The sequence below is a fragment of the Gadus macrocephalus genome, chromosome 16 (assembly GCF_031168955.1).
Source record: "Gadus macrocephalus chromosome 16, ASM3116895v1".
NCBI classification, from domain to species: Eukaryota; Metazoa; Chordata; class Actinopteri; order Gadiformes; family Gadidae; genus Gadus; species Gadus macrocephalus.
The window spans coordinates 1720771-1742679 of NC_082397.1; the positions used below are offsets into that span (position 1 = coordinate 1720771).

At 48.1% G+C, this 21909-nt stretch overlaps 1 protein-coding gene across 1 annotated transcript in view; it reads right to left on the minus strand.

The window, feature by feature from the left end:
- LOC132473960 (uncharacterized) overlaps positions 1–21909 on the minus strand; it is a 206532-nt gene that overhangs the window by 158019 nt on the left and 26604 nt on the right. Inside the window, exon 3 of the mRNA XM_060074361.1 lies at positions 8418–8705. Within this exon, the coding sequence (XP_059930344.1) occupies positions 8418–8705 (288 nt within the window). The remainder of the gene's footprint in view (positions 1–8417; positions 8706–21909) is intronic.

The following is a 21909-nucleotide window of genomic DNA, read 5'->3' on the forward strand; positions in this document are numbered from 1 at the left end:
CCAAGTTCTGAAAGACAAATCAAGAGAAATGGAAAATAATATTAAAACAAAACGTGACAACCATTCTCAGATTACCACTAGTGGTGGTAGTGTCGGTTCAAGATGCCACAAAAACCAAACTGATTCCTCAACATCACCTAAACTTCTGTGGGTTCATCTTAACTCACAGCCTACATGAAGTACATATAGTGGACATTATTTAAGGTTTTGGGTGACATTATACAATTGGCTGTCTGGTGCAGTTATCGTAATATTTGATGTTCTTTTGTAAGACAAGGAATCAGAATGTATTGTTAGTAGGGGTGTAACGGTACACAAAAGTCACGGTTCGGTACGTACCTCGGTTTTTAAGTCACGGTACGGTGCAATACGGTACGGTTAATAGTTAAGGGGAATTTAAAAAAAAAAAAAAAAAGCAGCAATGAAAACACCAATAAACGTTGTTATGGCATTTGCATTTCTGAATTCCCAGTGAGCTGGGTTTGTACAGCTCGCTTTTTTTTTTCACAGCAACGGTGATAGTAACACCTGGATGGCACCTTTTCAAATGCGTGTGCATGTTAAAGTGCTGTAAGTAGACACAGGGAGCCCTATCCATAGCCGGACAGCCTGTCAGAGACCCTCTCAGTAGCTTACGTGCACATCCAATATTTTTAACTATGCGTCGAAACCATGGACCTATTGGTCGACGCAACGGAGACGGCAAGGGCTGTGATTGGTCCTCTAACAAAATCATTTCCTGAATCACTTCTTCGGTTTGACTTTGTACCTTAATTACTTTGTACATTGTTTACTTTGCACCAGGACCAATAAAACACCAAATAAGATTTGAAAAGCTTTGGAAGTGTATTTACAACACTGCTTAAATGGTTTGTAACATACATACTGTATAAGATAGATCGGGCGGCCAATTGCATTGCGTATCCGACATCCCGACAGAGAGCTGCTGAAGGGATTACGGAGTCGGAGTAGCATACTTTGGCTAAACGGTCCGGGTGGAACTCCGACTTCAAGTTTTAAATTCCGTATTGCAAAACAAGCCTTTACATTCACCATATTAACGCTATGTACGCCACATTTACGAACCGCGGTGCACCTCTGTAACCGCACCGAAGTGCCTGTACCGTGACGGTTCGGTACAAATACGTGTACCGTTACACCCCTAATTGTTACCGTTACACCCCAGCAATTACTTTGATTGACACCGAAACTTCAGCAAAGTAGTTGCTGAAAGAACTTTACACACACAATGAGGGAACTTCATTAACATGTTAAACTCACTGATCCAGGCAGAAGTTGGGGTCAGACTCCGGGTCCAGCATGGGTCAGGGTGCCTCTCCTTCAGATAATCAACCATCAGGCTACTCGCTCTCTCCCCTTTCTCCATCACCGTATCAATGAGACAATGTGCTCTGTCTTTACTGGTCATCTTCCCCTCTACAGTCTTCATCTCCTGGTCATTCAACACATCCCTCTTCCTAAGGTAATACAGGAGATCGATGACATCGTCGTCCGACAACCTGTAGATTAATTCAGAGCCAATCCTTCCAAGTTCTGAAAGACAAATCAAGAGAAATAGAAAATAATATTAAAGAAAACATTACAACTATTCTCAGTGGTGGTAGTGTTGGTTCAAGATGCCACAAAAACCAAACTGATTTCTCAACATCACACACACAGACACACACGCACGCTAAAAAGAAGATGCTGTTTATGCGTGATTCTGGGCCCCTGCAGGTGAAGAGGTTCATTATTCTTAATAGCAATTACTTTATTTTTATTTTTGTTTCAACTTTTTTTTTTATTAAAGTGTATACAAAAGTATCAAAGGCACTTACATGGTATGTTGGCATCAGCATTAAACATGTTTGCATACAGCTTTAACAGTTTTACAGAAATAAAACCAAATAGACTATACAGTGTTTGATACTTTAGTATAGTCTATATATATAACAATCAACCGGACATAACAAATGAAATACATAAATAATAATAAAAGAGCAGAGAGAAAAAAAGAAAAAGATAATAATAATAAGAGGGAGTGTGTGAGTGAGGGGGGGGGGGGGGGGGGGGGTTACATCGTTGCAAAGAGGTCAATAAACGGTTGCCACTTGTTGAAGAATTTGTGTACTGGAGGGAGCCATTGTAGATTTCCAATTCAGAAGGAGGTGGCGTTTAGCAATTAGTGAGGTAAAAGCTATTATTTCCAATTCTTTAGTAGAATATTGAGTATAGTCTTCCGGAAGACCGAAAATGCCCATGTGTGGTGAAATGGGAATTGTTCTTGCGAGTACTTTAGACATGGTGTTGAAGTAAATTTGCCATAAGTTCGACAGAGCTGGGCAAGAGAAAAACATATGCGTGAGATTGCAGGACGAGCCTCCACATCTATCACAGACATCTACCATATCTGAGAAAATCTGCGCCAGCTTTGTCTTCGAATAATGGCATCTAAATACAACTTTAAACTGTATCAAGGTCAGGCGGGCACAAATAGAGGTTTTGTGAATGACCCTCAGCGCAGACTCCCACCAGTCCTCCTCAAAGATGAACCCCAACTCACGCTCCCAAGTCTCCTTTGTTTTGGTAAGTAAATGTTCATCATATGATTGGATAGAACTATAAACCTTTGAGATCAAAGACCTTTGCAAGGGATTAAATAGTAAAAGTTCACCCCATGGCTGCTTGGGCGGGAGAAGTTTGTGAATAAGGATTTTGCACAGTTCCTCACCTGGAAATATCTAAAGAGATGGAAGGGTGGAAGGTTGAATTCAGTAGCTAGGTCTGCGAAATAACAAAAAATTCCTCCCCTATAAAGATCCTAAAAACATTTCAGTCCCCTATCATGCCATAAGGAGAAAGTGGGATCAGTAAATGTGGGTTTAAACACAGGTTTTTTTAACAATGGGGTTAAGCTGTGGGGGCAGTGAATTCAAACTGTTTCCTAAACTGAAACCATATCTTGAGCGTGTCGTTAACCACCGGGTTGCAGGTATGGCCGGAGGGGTTGGTTGCCACCGGGCCGGTCAGTAAAGCATAGAGAGAGACTGGGGAGCATGACCGTGCTTCCAACTGGTACCAAGGTACATCAGTTGACTTACACCAGAGTATAATTCTAGTTATGTTCACGGCCCAGTAGTAGAATTGAAGATTTGGCAAAGAGAGACCGCCATAGAACTTACAGTTTTGTAATATTTTTTGTCTAACTCTAGGTATTTTGCCATTCCACAAAAAATGACAAATGATCGAATCTACCGTTATAAAAAAACTTTTTGCCAAAAATATAGGCAAGCATTGAAAAAGAAATATAAATTTTGGGAGGACACTCATCTTGACAGTGTTTATTCTCCCAATCAAAGAGAGAGGGAGGGAACCCCATCTTTGAAAGTCTGTCTTAATCTGGGCTAAAAGGGGAGAACAATTTTCAGAGTAAAGAGATTTGAAGGACCTGGCTATGCTAACCCCAAGGTACCTAAATCCAGAAGGACTCAATTTGAAAGGAATGTCTGACTGGAAGAGCTGTATAGCTGGTTTATTGACTGGATAACATTCACTCTTGGCGACATTAACTTTATACCCTGAAAACTGGCCGAATCTATGCAGAAAAGAAACAATAGAAGGGCAGGCTCTTACTGGATCTGTGACATATAGTAACAGGTCGTCGGCGTATAATGATAATTTCAACTCTGTATGAGACCTGGTGATGCCATTAAAAGTAAGAGAGGTCTTCAGACTTATAGAAAAGGGCTCTATTGCAAGTGCAAACAAGAGAGGGGATAGAGGACAGCCCTGTCTGCAACCTCTATTTAGCAAAAAGTAGCCGGAATGGGCGTTATTAGTGGTAATACTAGCACAGGAAAGCGTATAGAGAAGGCGTAACCATGACATAAAGCTTTCACAGAATCCGAACTTGGCTAAAACCGCAAATAGATAGTTCCATTCAACACGATCGAACGCCTTCTCTGCGTCAATCGCAATCACTACTTCAGGAGTGGCCCTTGTTTCCTTAGAGTAAATTGTGTTTAACAAAGTGCGAACATTATAATAGAGCTGGCGCCCCTTTATAAAACCTGTCTGTTCCTTAGAAATGATTGTCGGAAGGACCTTTTCGAGTCTGCGGGCCAAGGCCTTAGCAAGAATCTTTGTATCGACGTTCATTAAAGAAAGGAGGTACATAAATCCTCATCTTTGTCCTTTTTTAAAAGAACACTAATAGAGGCCTGTCTCAATGTAGGAGGGAGTGAGCCATGTGACAGAGATTCAAGATAGACAGAGTGGAGTGAAAAATTAGACCGGAAACCCATCAGGTCCCGGGGCTTTATTATTTTGCATACTTTGTAAGGCTGAGTTTAATTCTTGAATGGTCAGAGCAGAGTCTAATTGACCAACCATTTCTGGGTTTATGGAAGGAAACTGAAGTTCGTCTAAAAACCCGTGCATATCAGTCGGATCTGATGAGAATTCAGACCTGTACAGGGATTCATAAAAAGATGAAAAAACAGAGTTAATAACAACTGGGTCCTCCTGCAACGCTCCCGATCCGTCTTTAATGCGAGGTATTAAACGCGAGGCAGTTTGGTGGCGCAATTGGTGAGCTAGTAACCTACCAGACCTGTCGCCATGTTCGTAGTATCTGGAACGAGAATGAAGCAACAGGCGCTCAGCCTCAGTAGTTGTGATGAGATCTAGTTCAGTTTGTAAGACCACGCGCCTCCTTGAAAGATCGTCAGAAGGGGAGGTTGCGAGTTGCCGGTCTACTGATTCTAAATCAGATGAGAGCTTCTGAATATTTAAATCCTTAATTCCCTTATGTGTGCAGAGTATGAAATTATCCGACCTCGCAAATACGCTTTTAAGGACTCCCATAGTAGTGCATTGGGGATAGGTTCCGAATCAGATTGGTTAAGAGCAATATAATTATCTATAGAGCTTGCAATGAATTCATGAAATTTGTCATACGATAGAAGTGAGGTATTGAATCGCCACTGGGTGGGATAGCGAGGTCCGGAGGAGATCTGAACGTCTATGGACACCGGTGAATGATCTGAAACAATGATTGGGTGATACGAGGTATTTGTCACCTTTGGCATAAGTTTAGCGTCTACAAAGAAATAATCTATTTGAGAGAAGGTCTGGTGCACATGCGAATAAAAAGAGTATTGCCTACTGCTCGGATTCCGAAATCTCCAGGGGTCTACATAGCCATTGCTAGACATGAAACTGCAAAGACCCTTAGCCATTAGTGATTGGGATGAGCCGGGTTTGGAACAGTCTAGTTGAGGATCAATAGCACAGTTCAAGTCCCCTCCAAAAATCGAAAAACAGTCACGATCTTTGTTTCTCATGTGGGTTTCCTGCAATACAATGTCAGGTTTCAGCCGCTTCAGATGGGAGAGCACTCTACATCGCTTGACAGCACATCCTAGGCCTTTAATATTCCAACTGATGAATCTCACGTTTGGGCCCGAAACATTAGCCATGTGGAAAGTGGATGAAAATAAGAGGCAACCAGGTTCCCGTCCCACACTTCAGGGGCAAGGGGGGAAGGAGAGGGAAAGGTAGGAAAGGGGAAAGAAAGGAAGAGAGAAAAAAAAAGACAAAAATAAAACAAAATAAAACACACACACACGTGGGCTAACTTATCGAACTCGCCCCAGAACCCACACCCTCCCCCCAGTGCACCACTATCCCATCCCCAAACGATAGGATACCAGTGCTAACTCCACAAGGAGTCATAATCCAAACAAAAAAACTCCAGGCTTTGGACCAAACAGTCATCTTACCCTCGCTCCAACTTAACTGGAGCTCCCGGAAACAATGGGAAGATAAAAAAAGCAAAAGACAGGGCGTGCATAATAAACAACACGAGGCTCAGAACCATCCGAACCATCAGAAATCTGCATGCGCCTAGGCGTAGTGACTTAGTATTTGTACTATTACTGCTAATTAGAACAACAGTAGTTATGGTGCCAACTATTTGCCAACTTGATTTATGAAAAAAAATTACTTAACCCGTCTACAGTAATGGTATATTACTCAGTTATTTCGTAGAAAATGCTGTAGATCAATAACCGTTTAAGCTTCAATAATATATATACTTAAAAATAAAAAATAAATAATAATGATAATAATAATATAATTATTATTATTATATAGAAAATAATCTTCAATAACAATAATTACGATTATAATAATAATGGCATAACTGTAATGGCACCTACTTATGTTTTAATAACTATGCTGTAGCAGACCCATGTTTACTTGAGTGCTTCCACAAAGGCAGCGGCATCCTCCGGTGATGTAAATTCCCTTGTGGCATCCCCTCTGGTGATGCGGAGACGCGCTGGGTGTAGCAGCCCAAATCTTATGTCGGGAATGTTCCTGAGCTGGCGCCGACTGTCAGTGAAGGCTGCACGGGCTTTGGCTGTGCGTGCATTGAAATCCGGGAAAATGGAGATGGTTGAATCCTTCACCTTGATCTGCCGTTGGGTTCTAGCACGTTGTAGGATGTCGGCACAGTCTGCATAATAGTGTAGACGTGCTATTATGGGACGAGGGCGCTCACCGGGTTTCGGCTTGGGCTGTAGGGATCGATGCGCCCGGTCCACCACCGGCTCTTTACCTAAGGCGAGGGCGTCTTTCAGCAGGGCGGAAACCGTAGTCGCGTCAACCGCGCCGAACTCCTCGGGTAGACCTATTATCCTGATGTTGTTACGGCGAGATCTCGCCTCCAGATCTTCACATTTGCTGCAACAAGTAACAAGTTGGGCCGAAAGTTTGTCCACATTACTTTGAAGTGAAAGCACATCGTCAGTGCATGTCGACAGCGAGCCCTCCATGTCCGTCAGTTACCTTTAGCACATCCACCTACGATCGGATGGCCGCCATGTTAGCATTTAGCTCCACCTTCACACTCTGTAGTTCGGACTTTATCTGAGCGAAATTATTCTTCAATGCCGCCTCCAATTCTGTCTTAAAAATACCCACCACCTCATCTCGAAGAGCGGCGAGGAGTTCAGCCTTAAAGTCCAAGGAGGTCATGGGGCCGAGGTACAGTGGTAGACGGCCTTTACCGCCGTCACCCACCAGACGGCGACCGAGAGCAGCCCTTTCGCCTCCCCAATCAGTGTGATTGGGGGACACCTGGCTGGTGGCAGAGGAGCCATATTAAAAGGAGGTCGAGGACAGACAGGAGGACGGCACGGCAGCGACGCGGAGATAGAGGCTCACGGAGACCCTATAGGATGGAATGATTGTGTTCCATGTGTACCATCATAGTCTGTTGCAATAAACGCAGCGAACGGCTTTAAACCCTGTTTCCTGTTTGATTCATACCTGGAACCCGACCCTCCAAGGAGCGGGTTACCACAACACATAACGGGAGAGGAGATGGCCCCTGAGTTAGAAGGTCAGAAGAGCCTGTTTTCTGTCGAGAACAGTACTCTTGTCATTCCCCTTCTGTTATTGAAACTGTTGGAATAGTGGCAGTTGTGTGCATTTTTAAAGTCCTGTTGGTGCTGCTGAAACATCTGTATGTACCGTCAGACCACTTCTCTTACTTTGACGCTCCAGACGGCAGCCTCCACTTTAAGTGATTGGAGCTGCCAAGTTCCTACAAGATACCAACTGGTGCACCCTGGGTAAAATGGGCGTGTCAAGATAACTTTTGACCGTTCATTGCAAAATGCTAACTTGTGTATTGGGACGGTACTTGGTCCGAAAAAGATGACGTATCACAAAGACCCAAGAACACGAGTACAGACAAGAATGCAGAAGGCCAAATGCATTTACAATCAAAAACTTTACAAAGATTGATCACAAGTGCGGGATTGGCAAAAAAAAAACTCAATAGTGAGCATAATAGTGACTACCAGAGGCGTCACTATAGGTAATGACAGCAGGGGCGGACTGGGACAAAAAGAATCGGCCCGGGCATTTTGGACCAGACCGGCCCAACACATTGGATAACGCACACCTATTCAGTCTTTTCGGTCTCTTGAATGTGTGTACCAACTGTGCAACTCTTTAAAACCACGTACCTTAAGCCATGCAATGAGTTAACGGGAATCAGTGAGAGCGGACACATTAAATACTTCCAAAAAGTGTACCTTTACGAAACGGAGCAACTTAACGAAGGGCCCTGGGGAAGAAATGGGTCACGCCCCCCACAAACACACAGACACACACAAACACACACACACACACACACAGAAAACCCTGATGCCAACCCTCCCCTTTAATCCAGGCTTGGGACCGGCACCTAGTTGAGCTGGCATGCCCCCTGAAGTGGCTGGGTTCGGCTAAACTATATTCATATATTACAAAGACTCCCACTAAATAAAGCCATATACACTACGGAACCACGTCTAAAATACCCCCCGCCCCACCCCGGTGTGTGTGGGGGTGAAGTACGTTACCTTCCAATAACCGACGAGTCTCGTCAGGTAGGTCCTTCATGTCTTCCAGACCTCTCAGCAGGTCCTGTACTGTGGCCTTTCCTGGTCTTTGGTCCTTCCACAGCCGCAACATGTTCCGTCTCTGCATGTACTCAACTTTCTTTACGTTCTTGAACTCGTCCAGATCTTCGTTCTTCAGCCCCAGGTGGAGGCCCACCTGCTCCCACTCCTGTCCCAGAGTATTTGCAACATCCCGGAGCTGCTTATCAGACAGATCCGGCCCTGGGGAGCTGGCTTCATAGTCTCTGGCTGGAAAAAGACAACGACAATCCACACATAGGCAGGTCAAGTTCCACCTATCGAGATGATGTACAAGTCAACCAAAATGTAGATATTACCACTTTAGAAATGGGTGTGAGGGGTTAAGGTGAGGCTACAAACCTAATTATCGTTATTTAAGTAGAAATTCAACTTGAAATCATCTTAATTTAAAGAACATCAACCAGACTATGTACAGTCCACGCCAGCTCCACTAATACAATTTATCAAATCTCCTCAAGACTGGTCCAGAGGTTTGAGTGACAGGTCTGATGGCCCTCCCTCGCCCCTAATTACTATTGGACAGATGCCCATCCCCCACCCCCGATACTAACTCTATAGGGTAGAATCGAAAGGTCAACTCAACCTCACGTCTATTGGTATAGATTGATTTTTGTAAAAAATGATTATCATAGTCCTGCCAGTTTTTTTCAAAACCAGCCCAAATTGCATGTACCCGCTCGGGTTTAGAAGAAGCCAATTTAAATGTATAGCGAGGGATGGTGAAGTTTAAAAAAGTTCCCATAATATCTTATGAAGCCACTCATTTAGAGAATGTATGAGACTAGCAACATCGGACCATGAGGAAACAATCCAACCAGCTTTGACAAGTAGAGATAAATTGTTGGCTTTATGCTGTAATGTTTCTAAAAACCATATTAAATAAGAATGGAACAACTAGTTGGCTGTGTCGCCTATTAACACGTTAAAGGTCCCATGGCATGAAAATCTCCCTTTATGAGGTTTTCTAACATTAATATGAGTTCCCCTAGCCTGCCTATGGTCCCCCAGTGGCTAAAACTTGCGTTCGGTGTAAAACAAGCACTAGGTATCCTGCTCGCCTTTGAAAAAATGGAAGCTCAGGCGCACTGATTTGGAATGTGGTCTTCCAAACCTAATGTTGTCATAAGGGAACAAGCTCCTCCCCTTTCTCTGCCTTGCCCGCCCAGAGAATTTGGCCCGCCAATAAGACAATGAGCTACGACCGTGCGAGCGCCACATGTAACGCAAGTGTTTGCTGTTGGTATTATGGCGCATAACACATTGGTTCTTTGACGTCTCTTGTATTTCCACAACGAGACTGTAGCGGGGGTTATCTCAGCCATGGTTGAGAAGGAATTGGGGGAACGGAACTTTGGCTTTGACTCCCTGAAGTACATGAACTGCGACATGCTGCATGCTGCGGTTGCCGCGAGGCACCATCGCCCGGCAGCGGGCAGCCTGCAGCAGGCAGCGCGCGGTTCAGTCTACTTCAGATTGATGTGAAAGTGGAAGAACCACTCGAGACGTCAGAGAACCCGATGCAGTCGTTTGTTATTCATAATATCGTCTGAAGGCGCACACAGCTTCTGATAATATGTATTATATGATATAGATGTCTATGTATTATATGATATTATTTAGATACAGAGCTCCAGGACTGTAACGCAAGTGTTGTACACTTCCTTGTTATTTGGATAACCGTTCTGCTGTTGGTGTTATGGCGCATAACACGTCGGACTCTCGTCTCTGGTATTTCTACAACGAGACTCTTAGTAGGGGTTATCTCAGCCATAGTTGAGAAGGAATTGGGGGAAAGGGACTTTGGCTTTGACTCCCTGAAGTACATGAACCATGACATGGAGGAGAAAGGGATTGATGGCCGCGAATGTCTCCGCTTGAGCCCCTCTTCCCGCGGCCGAGGGACTACCGCCTCGGCGCTGCAGGAGGCGGTGGTGCCTAAGCGCTGACCGCTGCCGAGGCGGTCCGCGGTCCCTCGGCAGCGAGGCTCCGGCGGGAGACAACTGCAGGCAACAATCCCTTTCTCCTCAATGTCGTGGTTCAGTCTACTTCAATATCGTCTGGAGGCAAACAAAGCTTTTGGCCGTGATAATATATATTATATGATATAGATATCTATGTATAATATGATATTATTTAGATATAGTGCTCCAGGACTCCTGTGTGTTCTAGAATATTTACAGAACACGGCTAAAGGCTGTGTGCGCCTCGCCATGGCGATACATCCACTGTAAACAGAGCGCATGGTACCGTGGCTGCAAGCTGCTCAGGGCCACACCCCCACCCTCTTCCTTGATCCTCCTCTCTCCTCCTCATTTGCATTAAAGCTACAGACACCGAAACGGCGCATTTGGGGAAAGCTCAATGTGCGACTGGCTCGTAGTGGCTCTAATTCTGCACCCCGGCTGAATTTCGGGAACGTCTTCAAATACTGTGCTTGGGGCCCACTAATATCTATATTAAAGCATTCACAAAGTCGCATGCCATGGGACCTTTAAACCGCCAAAATGAGAGGTTTGATGTTTGATTATCTACCCGACATTAACGTGTCTAATCTAAATCTAAATATTACCTGTTAACACGAGTTTAGTCGTGTTAAAGCAACATGTCTAAGAGTTTATTTGCTTTAATGGTCGATGCCGACGTCGTAACGACGCGGACTGGTCGTTCAAGTGTTTGTTGTGGACCCTGAAGATATCAGGGGTCTCATTTATAAAACTGTGGGTGGGATCGTTACTAACAGTGTACGTACGCCCAAAAGCCAAGTTTTGCGTGCGCCAAAAAATATTCAGATTTATAAAACCCTGCGTACGCACACCGTACGCAATCTTTTCTTTATAAATCACAGACTGCCTACAAGTGTGCGCAGCTGAATCAGCTTCACGTTCCGCCCTGTACACGCCCCTTTTTAACCATAAATGGTCAATGCAAATAACCTCATGAATTCGATCTGCATATAAAACAGACTCAGATGCAAGTATTATGTCTTGTCGGAAACAATGGCAGAAGTACTGAGAAAAGCAAAAAAGCGAAATTTCACGGAGGTTTAGGTGGAGACACTTGTGGGTGAGATGGAGGCCCGAAAAGTAGTTTTGTTCGGCGGTCGGGATTGGGATCGCCAACAACAAAAAGCAGAGTGAGAGTGGCAACATGTTGCTGCAGCAGTGAACTCTGTCAGTAGCACGAAGCGCACAGTCCCAGAATAAAGGTGCATATTTTCATGTACCAATAAATCGTTATGGTCCCTAAAGACCCTCTCCCTCTGAATCCTGCCATTTGCATGGTCCGCCAGCCAGAAGTGCCATATGGTGCAGCATTACCACGGCGCTCACCTCTGTATTTATAGGGTTACGGTAATAAGATTGACGAAGAACACCTTGGATAATCAGTTTGTAATCACCCACGTAAAATGTTCTTGAACATAACCCCTTTTTAATGCCTGACTTGACTTGTCATAAAAAGCGTGTGACAAGTCAGGTGTGGCTTGGTTTTCCACACTTGGGATTTAATTGGCATTTGATTATGTGTTTACAGTGTCACATAAAAATATTATGTTATTGACACATGTTGGACAGATTCTTTATTCCATGCAGTCGCGCCGTCAGTGGACAGTATGGAGTGACGGGATTAAATATAGAGAATCTTTTTTAATTTATATTCTAAGGAGATGTTTTTGGAGTTATAACTGAGAAATAACGCAGTTGACTTAATTTATTCTGATTACATAGATTTAACGCATGATACGGGTTGAAATTAAATTAATGAAGGGCGATGATGAAACATAATCGTTCTTCTCACTCTACAATTCTTCGGTCTGACTTCAGTTCACCACCACACCATCTGTGTCGCCAATTCTCCTTTTCCTCTAAACTATGCGTACGCATGGGTCAGAGTTTGCTTAGGGCTGCGCACATTTTCCCGTCAAGTTGGTTTTTTATAGATCACAACCTTGGCGTGGAAAGTCACATACGCCAATTTCAGCCCCGTTTTGTGCGTACGCAACAGTTATAAATGAGACCCCAGGAATCTACAGAACACAAGTGGATCTGGGGTCTCATTTACACAGTTTGTAATTTTCCATTACAATAGCATAGTATAGCCCGACCAATTTACTCTACAAAAAAACTCTGACACTGATCATTCTCCATTATTATGAAACCAGTGTGCATATAATATCATAGTCTACAGTAGCGTAATAGGGTGCACCAAAATGTTACAAAGTCCCAAGATAGTTTTATGACAAACACGGCTTCCCTGCCATAGTTCTGGGTCGGTGTGGGCTACTTGACTTTGTTCAGATGCATTATAAACCAATTTGAATCTGCTTTGTTTTGACCTCAACAACTTCCTTTGTCTTGTGTTGTTTTTCATTGGTTAGATATATTCTCTTTCATGACGTGTTTCATGCATGCAGACCAACAGGTTTATACCCCACCTAATTGTTGTCACACTGTAGCCACCCAAATAAGCCTCTCCAGATAAAACTATACCGCAGTTATATGTGGCGAAATGGAGAGAAGGGGGGGGAAAGTTGCTCGACAACGCCACCTGGGGAATTGCACCCCAGGAAATACAACCTTGGCCCTGTACTTTGGCCAACCAGAGGTCACACAGATTCGTTGCACGTTTTGTATAAAGGACGAGAGACGGACTTACAAAAGATATAATTTTATTTATTTACGGTAAGCAGAATTAAAAGAGCTCAGGGATCTCAACAACCACTGAAGTGTCAAGTCAAAACCCCAAAGTAGAAATAATAAGAAAATATTGATATGCTTAACCCCAAATGGGTCAACAAAACGCAACACAAAAATATATGTATGTATAGGATTTAACCCAAACAAATAAACTAAAGAACACAAACACAAAAAGATGAAAGGAAAAGCAGACAATTAACCAAACCGATAAGAGTTGTGGTGGGACTGAAAACTTAGCGCTGCGTGGGAATGCAACCGCCACATCGGACTGTGTGGAAAAAGGCAACGGTGCCGGAGCAGCCGAAGATGATGAAGACGACGGAGTGGATGGAGAAGACGGAGCGGATGGCGAAGACAGAGCGGCCGCCCCAGGACCGGAGGCCGTGGATGGTTTACGTTTGGGATCGCCAGGTGTAGGCTACGTCACAGAGCCGTGCAGGGCAGCTTCACCAGAGCACAGGAGGAGGAAGAAAAGCAAAAGCACCGCTGCGGCTCCAACAGCTACAGCAGGACAGAGAGCAGACGGCTAAGCACAAAGCTAACACAACCAGCAGGTTAACAAAAGAGCACGCTTACCCGAACGAAGAGAGCTTTACGCCCCCGAAACTGATCACCGGCTGCGGCAACAGTACAGAGCGGATGCCACACTCCCCTCACTCTTCACAATGCCGCCCCCGAACAACACGGCCAACAACGCTGGAAAGTTACAAAAACACTCGCGATCACTGGGCACCTGCTTGTCATCATAAAGTTGCACGAAAGTAGCGTCATGCCTACTCACCTTCAAGTGACTGAAGCATGCCACACCAACCGACAACAAACCAACAACTAACAGACGCCACACTGAGTCTTCGCCACGAGTGCCAGGCAGCAGTGTGCGCGCCAGAGAAGGCGCAGCACTTATACAGGTGAAACCACTCTGCAATCTGCCCACCAGAAATCACCTGAGTGGAGGAGGAGCAACACTCAATCTGCCACATTCCACCCCCACTCTCTGCGTCGTCGCCCCGACGGCAGACTATTTGTTAACCAAACCACCTAGGACCAAGGCCTAAACAGAACAGACTGTGCATTTACCACAGGACCTGCAAATTCAAGTACCCCATTACCCCTGATGCCCACCGGTTGGGGAAGACGATGAAGGTTGGAATGTTGACCGGCGGTGGAACGGCCAGTACGACGCCGAGTTGGCTGAGAAGAGCTAGGCTGACCACTAGAGGGCGGAGCCACAGAATGAACACGCTCTGGCTCCGCACTTGGGCCTGGACCTGGGTCAGGCCCAGTGCCTGCTGGAGTCATAGTAACAGGTCCCGTAGGGCAAGATCGAGCTAGTGCCTCAGTGGCGGAAGGTGCAGAACTGTCACGGGCCAGCAGCCATAGTTCCCCATCTTCAGGTGAGTCAGGGAAACCTATGGGCGCCGTCGGAGCGGGTGGAGGAAGCACCCTGGGAGGGCATGCACTGGACACAACCTGAGCCTTCAGCATATTCCGATGCACCTGCCGAGCCTTGTGGAGCTCCTCAGCAGGGGCAATGGTGTAAACTGCTCCACTGCCGGATGGGGCTTTCAGCACCTGGTAGAGCACTGGGCTCCACTTGTCGTGAAGCTTGTGTCGACCCCTGACACCAAGGTCTCGGAGATAGACCAGCCAGCCCACCTGCAAAGGGGCCTCTCGAACATGCCGATCATGTCGCTCCTTCCGTTGACCTGCAGCGGCCAACAACCTACCACGAGCATTCTCAAATGCCACTCTGAGCCTTGCCTGATGCTCGGTCATCCAGTTCTGTACGTCCCCTGGCTCAGGGTCCTGGACCCGGCCCAAAAGAAAGTCCACAGGGAGCCTGGGCTCTCGACCAAACATCAGGAAGAAAGGTGACTCCCCTGTACTTTGATGTGGCGTAGTGTTATAACAAAACAACACATGAGGAAGACAAGAAACCCAATCCCGCTTCCGGGAGACTGGCAAGGTTCGCAATAAGTCATGGAGCGTCCGATTAAAGCGTTCGACCTGTCCGTTGCCGGCTGGATGGTAAGGAGTGGTTCGCGATTTGTCAACCTCGTACAAGCGGCATAGCTGGTGGATCAGGGAACTCTCAAAGCTCCGACCCTGGTCGGAGTGAATGCGGCTTGGAACGCCGAACTGGAAAAACCATTCGGTCAGCAAGACCTGGGCAACCGTCACAGCACGCTGGTCCCGGGTTGGGACTGCCACAGTGTATTTACTAAACACATCGGTCATCACTAAAATGTTCTCCAACCCGTTCTGTGATGGTTCTAGCAATGTAAAGTCGATGGCGACAATCTCGTTCGGCCGGGACGCTAGCACGTGACCCATAAAGCTGTGGGGCACTGACCCTGAATCTTTGGCAACTTGGCAGCGTTCGCAGGTCTGGACCCACTCCTTGATGTCAGCAGACATTCTCGGCCAGTAACAGCGCTGTCGTACCAGTTCTGTGGTGCGCTCGATACCTTGGTGACCATGGTCTTGATGCAACTGGGTCAGGGTCTCCTTCTTAAGGACAGCAGGCAGAACAAGCTGGAAACACCCTTCCCCCCCATCTGAACGGAAAGTCCGGCGGTACAGTACACCACCTTGTTCGACCAAGCGGTCCCATTCTCTCAGGAGCGTCAAAGCTAAGGCAGGGAGTTGTTGCCTCTCCTCTTGAGTCGGTTTAACCCGCCTCCGCCAAAAGCGCAGAAAGTTGTCACCCAAGAGAGAATCTGCCTCCTGTAAGGAACGAAGGTCAGATGGAGAATGGCCCCGGAAGACAGACACCGCGGCCTGGGCTGCAGGTACCACTGGAGCCGAGACTGAAGCTGACTGGGGGAGCAGTGGGATCGAAGTGCCAGGTAGCACCCGTTCAGCCAGACTGGACCCTGACAGATACTGCCGGGAGAGGGCATCAGCATTCCTATTGACGCATCCCGAACGATACCTGATCTCGAAATCAAAGACAGCCAATTGGGAGGCCCACCGCTGTTCTACGGCCCCCAACTTGGCAGAATCCAGGTAACTCAACGGGTTGTTGTCCGTGAAGACCACACATTTATGCCCCAACAAATACTCCCGGAACTTCTCTCCCATCACCCACTTGAGTGCAAGGAACTCCAGTTTCATCGAACTGTAATTTTCCATGTTGCGCTCCGTGGGTCGAAGCCCTCTGCTTGCGTACGCCACTGGCCGAACACCATCGTCAGTCTCCTGTGAAAGGACAGCTCCCAGGCCACTGTGACTTGCATCGATTTCCAAGATAAACGGGCGTGCAAAATCTGCATAGGCCAGCACTGGGGCCGAGACCAACTTCGCCTTCAAAGCTTCGAAGCTTTGCTCACACTGGGGTGTCCATGCAGAGCCCAAATCCCGCCCAGAGCCTCGCTTGGACCGGGTACCTGCATGCTCTGCCACCAACTTATGCAGGGGGCCTGCCAGCTTAGCGAACCCCTCCACGAACCGCCTGTAGTAGCTGGCGAACCCCAAGAACGAGCGCAGCTCTGACACATGGCAGGGCCGCTGCCATTCTGCCACCGCCTCAATCTTGGCAGGGTCCGTGGAAACGCCTCGGCTCGAGATAATGTGCCCCAGGTAACGGACCTCCCTTTTGAAAAAGGCACACTTCTCAAGTTTGACCTTCAAGCCTTCCCTCTGAAGCCGACTGAGGACCACCTCCAGTCGCTGCAAGTGTTGAGAGACAGAAGATGAAAATACAACAATATCGTCCAAGTACAAGAGCAAGGATTGACACTGTTGATCCCCAAACATCCTTTGCATTAATCTCTGAAAGGTGCTTGGGGCGTTGCACAAGCCGAATGGCATACGGTTAAACTCAAAGAGACCGAAAGGTGTACAAAAGGCTGTCTTCGACTTGTCCTGCTCTGTGACGGGGACCTGGTTGTACCCACTCGCTAAATCGAGGGTGGTGAACCAGCGAGCTCCAGCAAGGGAGTCAAGGCTTTCCTCGATGCGAGGTAAGGGAAATGCGTCCTTCCGTGTCTTGCGATTAAGCAGGCGGTAGTCAACACACATCCGGAGACTACCATCCTTTTTACGGACCAGGACAATGGGGGAAGCAAAAGGGCTATTGCTTTCCCGGATCACCGTAGCTTCAAGTAACTGGTCAATGTGAGCCTTCACCTCCTCGTACTCCGAAGGTGGTATCCGTCGGTATCGCTGTCTCACCGGAATCTCGTCCAGCAAGGGAATCTCGTGAGAGATAAGGTTGGTACAACCCAAGTCACCGTCGTGATTCGAGAAAACTGCCTGGTATTTCTGCAGCAGAGCATACACCTCACTCTGCTCTTGCTCGGCTAAAGCGGACAGGTCCCCAGCTTGTACCCCACCCGTTGTTGTGCCAGCAGCTGCATGGGATGAAACTGAGGCTGTAGTGAGCTTCACCTCAGTTACGCCAGCTGGTAGACTGACAACCTGCGCACTACTTAAAGCGCCAAGACCAACACGTGGGTAGAGAAGGACATCAGTCGTCCCCACATTGACCACTGGGACGTAAACTGTACCACGGGTAACCTGGACCACACAAGGAAAAGTCAGCAGCCCTGCTGGCAGGCCAGACTCTGTTGGTTCAAACAGCGCAGCCTGACCAGCCCGCTGCTCTGCACAGGTAGTTGCCACAAGCTTCAGTACTCCACCAGGTATTCGTATTGCCTGTCTCCCACGAACCCGGGCGGAACCAGTGATGTTTCTCTGATGTTCTGTGGTGGCCTGATGGCACCGTTGCAAGGCTTCAAGGACTGGGCCTGGGGCTTGAACCACCGACGGCGCATTGAAGAGGGCGGGGCCATACATGGCAAAGAGTTCATGATAGCATCGACGAATGATGTTGCTCCCCAAGATCCCCGGGGAAGCAGATGCAGCATCAGGAGGGTCTCTCACCACCAGAATCCCACAACCAGGGACCACTTTTCCACACAAGGTCACATCCAGCTCCAAGTAACCGATGTACGGGATACAAAGACCATTAGCTGCCCGCAATTGCAGCCAATTACAAGACCGAAGGCGCTCTTGGCCCCATGATGCAAAATGTTCTACAAAGAAACTTTCAGGGATCGTAGACACCATGGAACCACTATCTAACAAGCATGAAACCGTGACCCCACCCATCAAGACATCAATATGGGGACACGGTGCCATTATCCGATCAATGAGGTCAGGTTGCGAGCCTCTAGCCTCCCCAACTGAGCTTTGGCTCCGCAGCTCAGTGGGCGTCAGTTTTCCGGCTGAAATGCAGGGCGGGAAAATCCAGCCCCAGTAGTAGGTCGACCAGTCAAAGAACCAGCACGGGGGCGAGGGGGGACTCGCTCCCCATCACAATCACTGGCATAATGACCTGGCTGTTGACATCTTCTGCAGATCAAAGGCCCATTGCGAGGGGGCCGAGGTGGAAAAGGACGAGCCTGCAAAGAAGCCATGGTCTGGGCCAGTTGGTCAAGCTGTCCTTGTTGACGTTTCAAGAGAGCCTTTTCACACTGCACTAACAATAACATCCTCAAGATGCCAGGTTTCCATCTCGCTGGGTCCATCCACAGCAAGCAGCACGGAGTGGCAACCTTCGTGAGGACTGAACTAACCTGGTCAGCCACTAGCCAATCCCCACCAGGCTCCAACATCGAGTGGCTGGTTACTAAAATCCAGGAAACTTCAGTCATCAACGTATATAAGCCCCCACCATCAGAGCTGTCTGCTACGTCACTCCCGTCCATAACTGCCCCCGCCATCTACGCAGGTGACTTCAACTGTCAACACACAGATTGGGGTTACAACTACACAACATCAAACGGAGTGGCGCTGAGTGAATGGGCCTCCAACACCGATGCCCTGCTACTGTACGACCCCAAGGAGCCGCCAAGCTTCTTCTCTGCACGCTGGAACACCTCTACCAACCCGGACCTGGCCTTCGCTGTGTGCCGGAGCAATGACCCGAAACCGGAGAGACGCGTCCTAGACAGGTTTCCCCGCTCACACCACCGACCGTCCATCATTAAAGTCCCATCACTGGTGCAACCGGTACCAGGGAAACCTGTCAAAAGATGGAACTTTCGAAAGGCCAACTGGGAGTCATTCGCTCAGGAGACAGAAAGAAGGATTGCTAGTCTGCCAGAACCTGATGCAGCCAACGTTGACGCCGCCTATGAGGCCTACTGTAAGGTCCTCCTAGGAGCGGCAAAAAAGACCATCCCACGCGGCTACAACAGGAACTACATCCCTGGCTGGGACGAGGAGTGCAGCCGCCTCCTGAGTGCCCACCAGAGGGCTAGCTCCAGGGAAGATGTGGATGCGACTGCAGAAGCACTGCTTCAGAGACTGGACACCACACGCAGAGACAGATGGACTGAAGTTGTTGAGTCAATTGACTTTACCCACTCTAGTAGGAAGGCGTGGCAAACCATCAACCGGCTAACAGGCAGATGCACAAAGCCCCCAAGCTGCCCAGTCACAGCAGATGCCATCATGTCCGAGCTCCTGAAAAACGGTCGCTTCCCAGACGCAGACAAAAATGTTGCCCGTCTGATCACGCAGGAGGTGACTTCCCTCTCCAGGGTGGCCAGTGCGGATTCCAACCTCTTAGGAGAATTCACAGCAGATGAACTCAGTAAGGCCATGAGCAAGCTCAAGCCAGGCAAAGCTCCAGGACGTGACAACATCCACCCAGAGTTTGTTATGCACCAGAGCACAATAACATCCAGCTGGCTCTGTGCATTCTTCTCATCCTGCTACCAGAGATGCAAGCTGCCCAAGATCTGGCGCCGTGCTTCTGTAATCGCCCTGCCAAAGCCAAACAAACCTGCGGAAGACCCCAAGGCATACCGACCCATATCGCTGCTCTGTGTTCCATTTAAAATCCTGGAAAGAATGATCCACTGCCGCATTGAGCCAGTGATTGACCCACAGCTTCCACAGGAACAGGCCGGTTTCCGTCGCGGTAGGTCCACAGTGGACCAGGTTACACTTCTGTCTCAAGACATCGAGGACAGCTTCCAGGATAATGAGAAAGCTGGGGTAGTGTACCTGGACTTGACCGCCGCATACGATACCGTCTGGCACCGCGGACTTCACCTGAAGCTGCTGAGGACAATAACCGATCGACATATGGTGAAATTCATCATGGAGACGTTGTCTAACCGCAGTTTTGTCCTACAGACCAGCGATGGCCAGCGCAGTAGGCTAAGAAGACTACGGAACGGTGTCCCACAGGGCTCGTCCTTTCTCCGATGCTGTTTAATATTTACATCTCTGATCTACCAGACACAGCATCCAGAAAGTACGGCTACGCAGACGATCTCGCAATCATGCTGAGAAGACCCACATGGAAGGCACTGGAAGACGGTCTCAACCAAGACATGGTCGTCCTAGTAGCCTACCTACGAAAGTGGCGCCTGCAACTCAGCACCGGCAAGACTGTTACAGCAGCATACCATCTCTGCAACAGAGACGCCAAGAGGGAACTGGAGGTTTACACTGACCACAAGCGCCTGGAGTCCCAGCAAGCCCCTAAATACCTTGGTGTGCATCTGGACCGGACACTGACCTTCAAACAACATCTCGAAGATGTCCGGGCAAAGACAATATCAAGGGTCGCACTGATCCGTCGCCTCGCTGGCACAACCTGGGGAGCCACTGCCAAGACACTACGGGTATCCACCCAAGCCCTGGTCTTTTCAGCAGCGGAGTACTGTGCCCCAGTATGGAGCAGAAGTCCACACGCAAAAAAGGTGGATGTGGCTATCAACAACGCCCTCCGGATCATCACTGGATGCCTGAAGCCTACCCCAATCGTCCTGCTGCCAGTCCATGCAGGAATCGCACCGGCTGGCCTACGACGAGAGGCTGCCACTCTCGCCCTGGCAAGGAAAGCACGGAAGCATGATTGGCACATCCTCCATAACACCACAGAGACAGCAGCTCCTCTGAGCAGACTCAAGTCCCGCCACTCTTTCAACAAGGCGGCACAAGAGTTGCTCCGTTCCACCACTGAGGACCTGTCCAAAGATGGATGGCTGGCGGCAGCTTGGAAACAGGAGTGGGAGAGGGCTGGGCCAACCCAAATCCACCACTACATCTTGGATCCAGGAGATGGAGCCACAGGAGACGATCTTCCACGCCGGCAATGGACTCTGCTGAACCGTCTACGTACTGGGGTCGGTCGGTTAAAATCATCAATGAAGATGTGGGGCCTGGCAGATAGCGCTGCATGCGAGTGTGGTGCCCCTGAACAGACTGTCGAACATATTATGACCACCTGCCCCCTACACAGACCACCCTCGGAAGCCGGCCTTTTTGACGTGGGACCAGAGACAAGGGCATGGCTACAAGACACTGAGTTGGACCTCTGATGTTACACGAAAGAAGAAGAAGAAGAAGAGAGCCTTCACTTCGCTCAACTCTGAGTCATGGGGTGAGACAAGAGGGGCGGGGCGAGAACTACCCTGCACTCCATACTGTAAACCGTGGGCCAAAGGAAGAGAGTGGCTACGTTCCCTAACACCCCTTGGAGAGCCCTCCCTCTCCCATCTAATGGCCTCTCCACGTGTGTCAAGCAGAGAAGCAGTGGGGTCACGACGAATGAACTGCTTCAATTCCCTGCGAAGGGCACCATCAAGCACATGCTCCACGAACTGGTCGCGAAGAAGGATTTCTGCATTAGGCAGAGCATCAGGTGCTGACTGCTTGACACGCTCCATCAGGGCCATCAGAGCCAAGGAAAA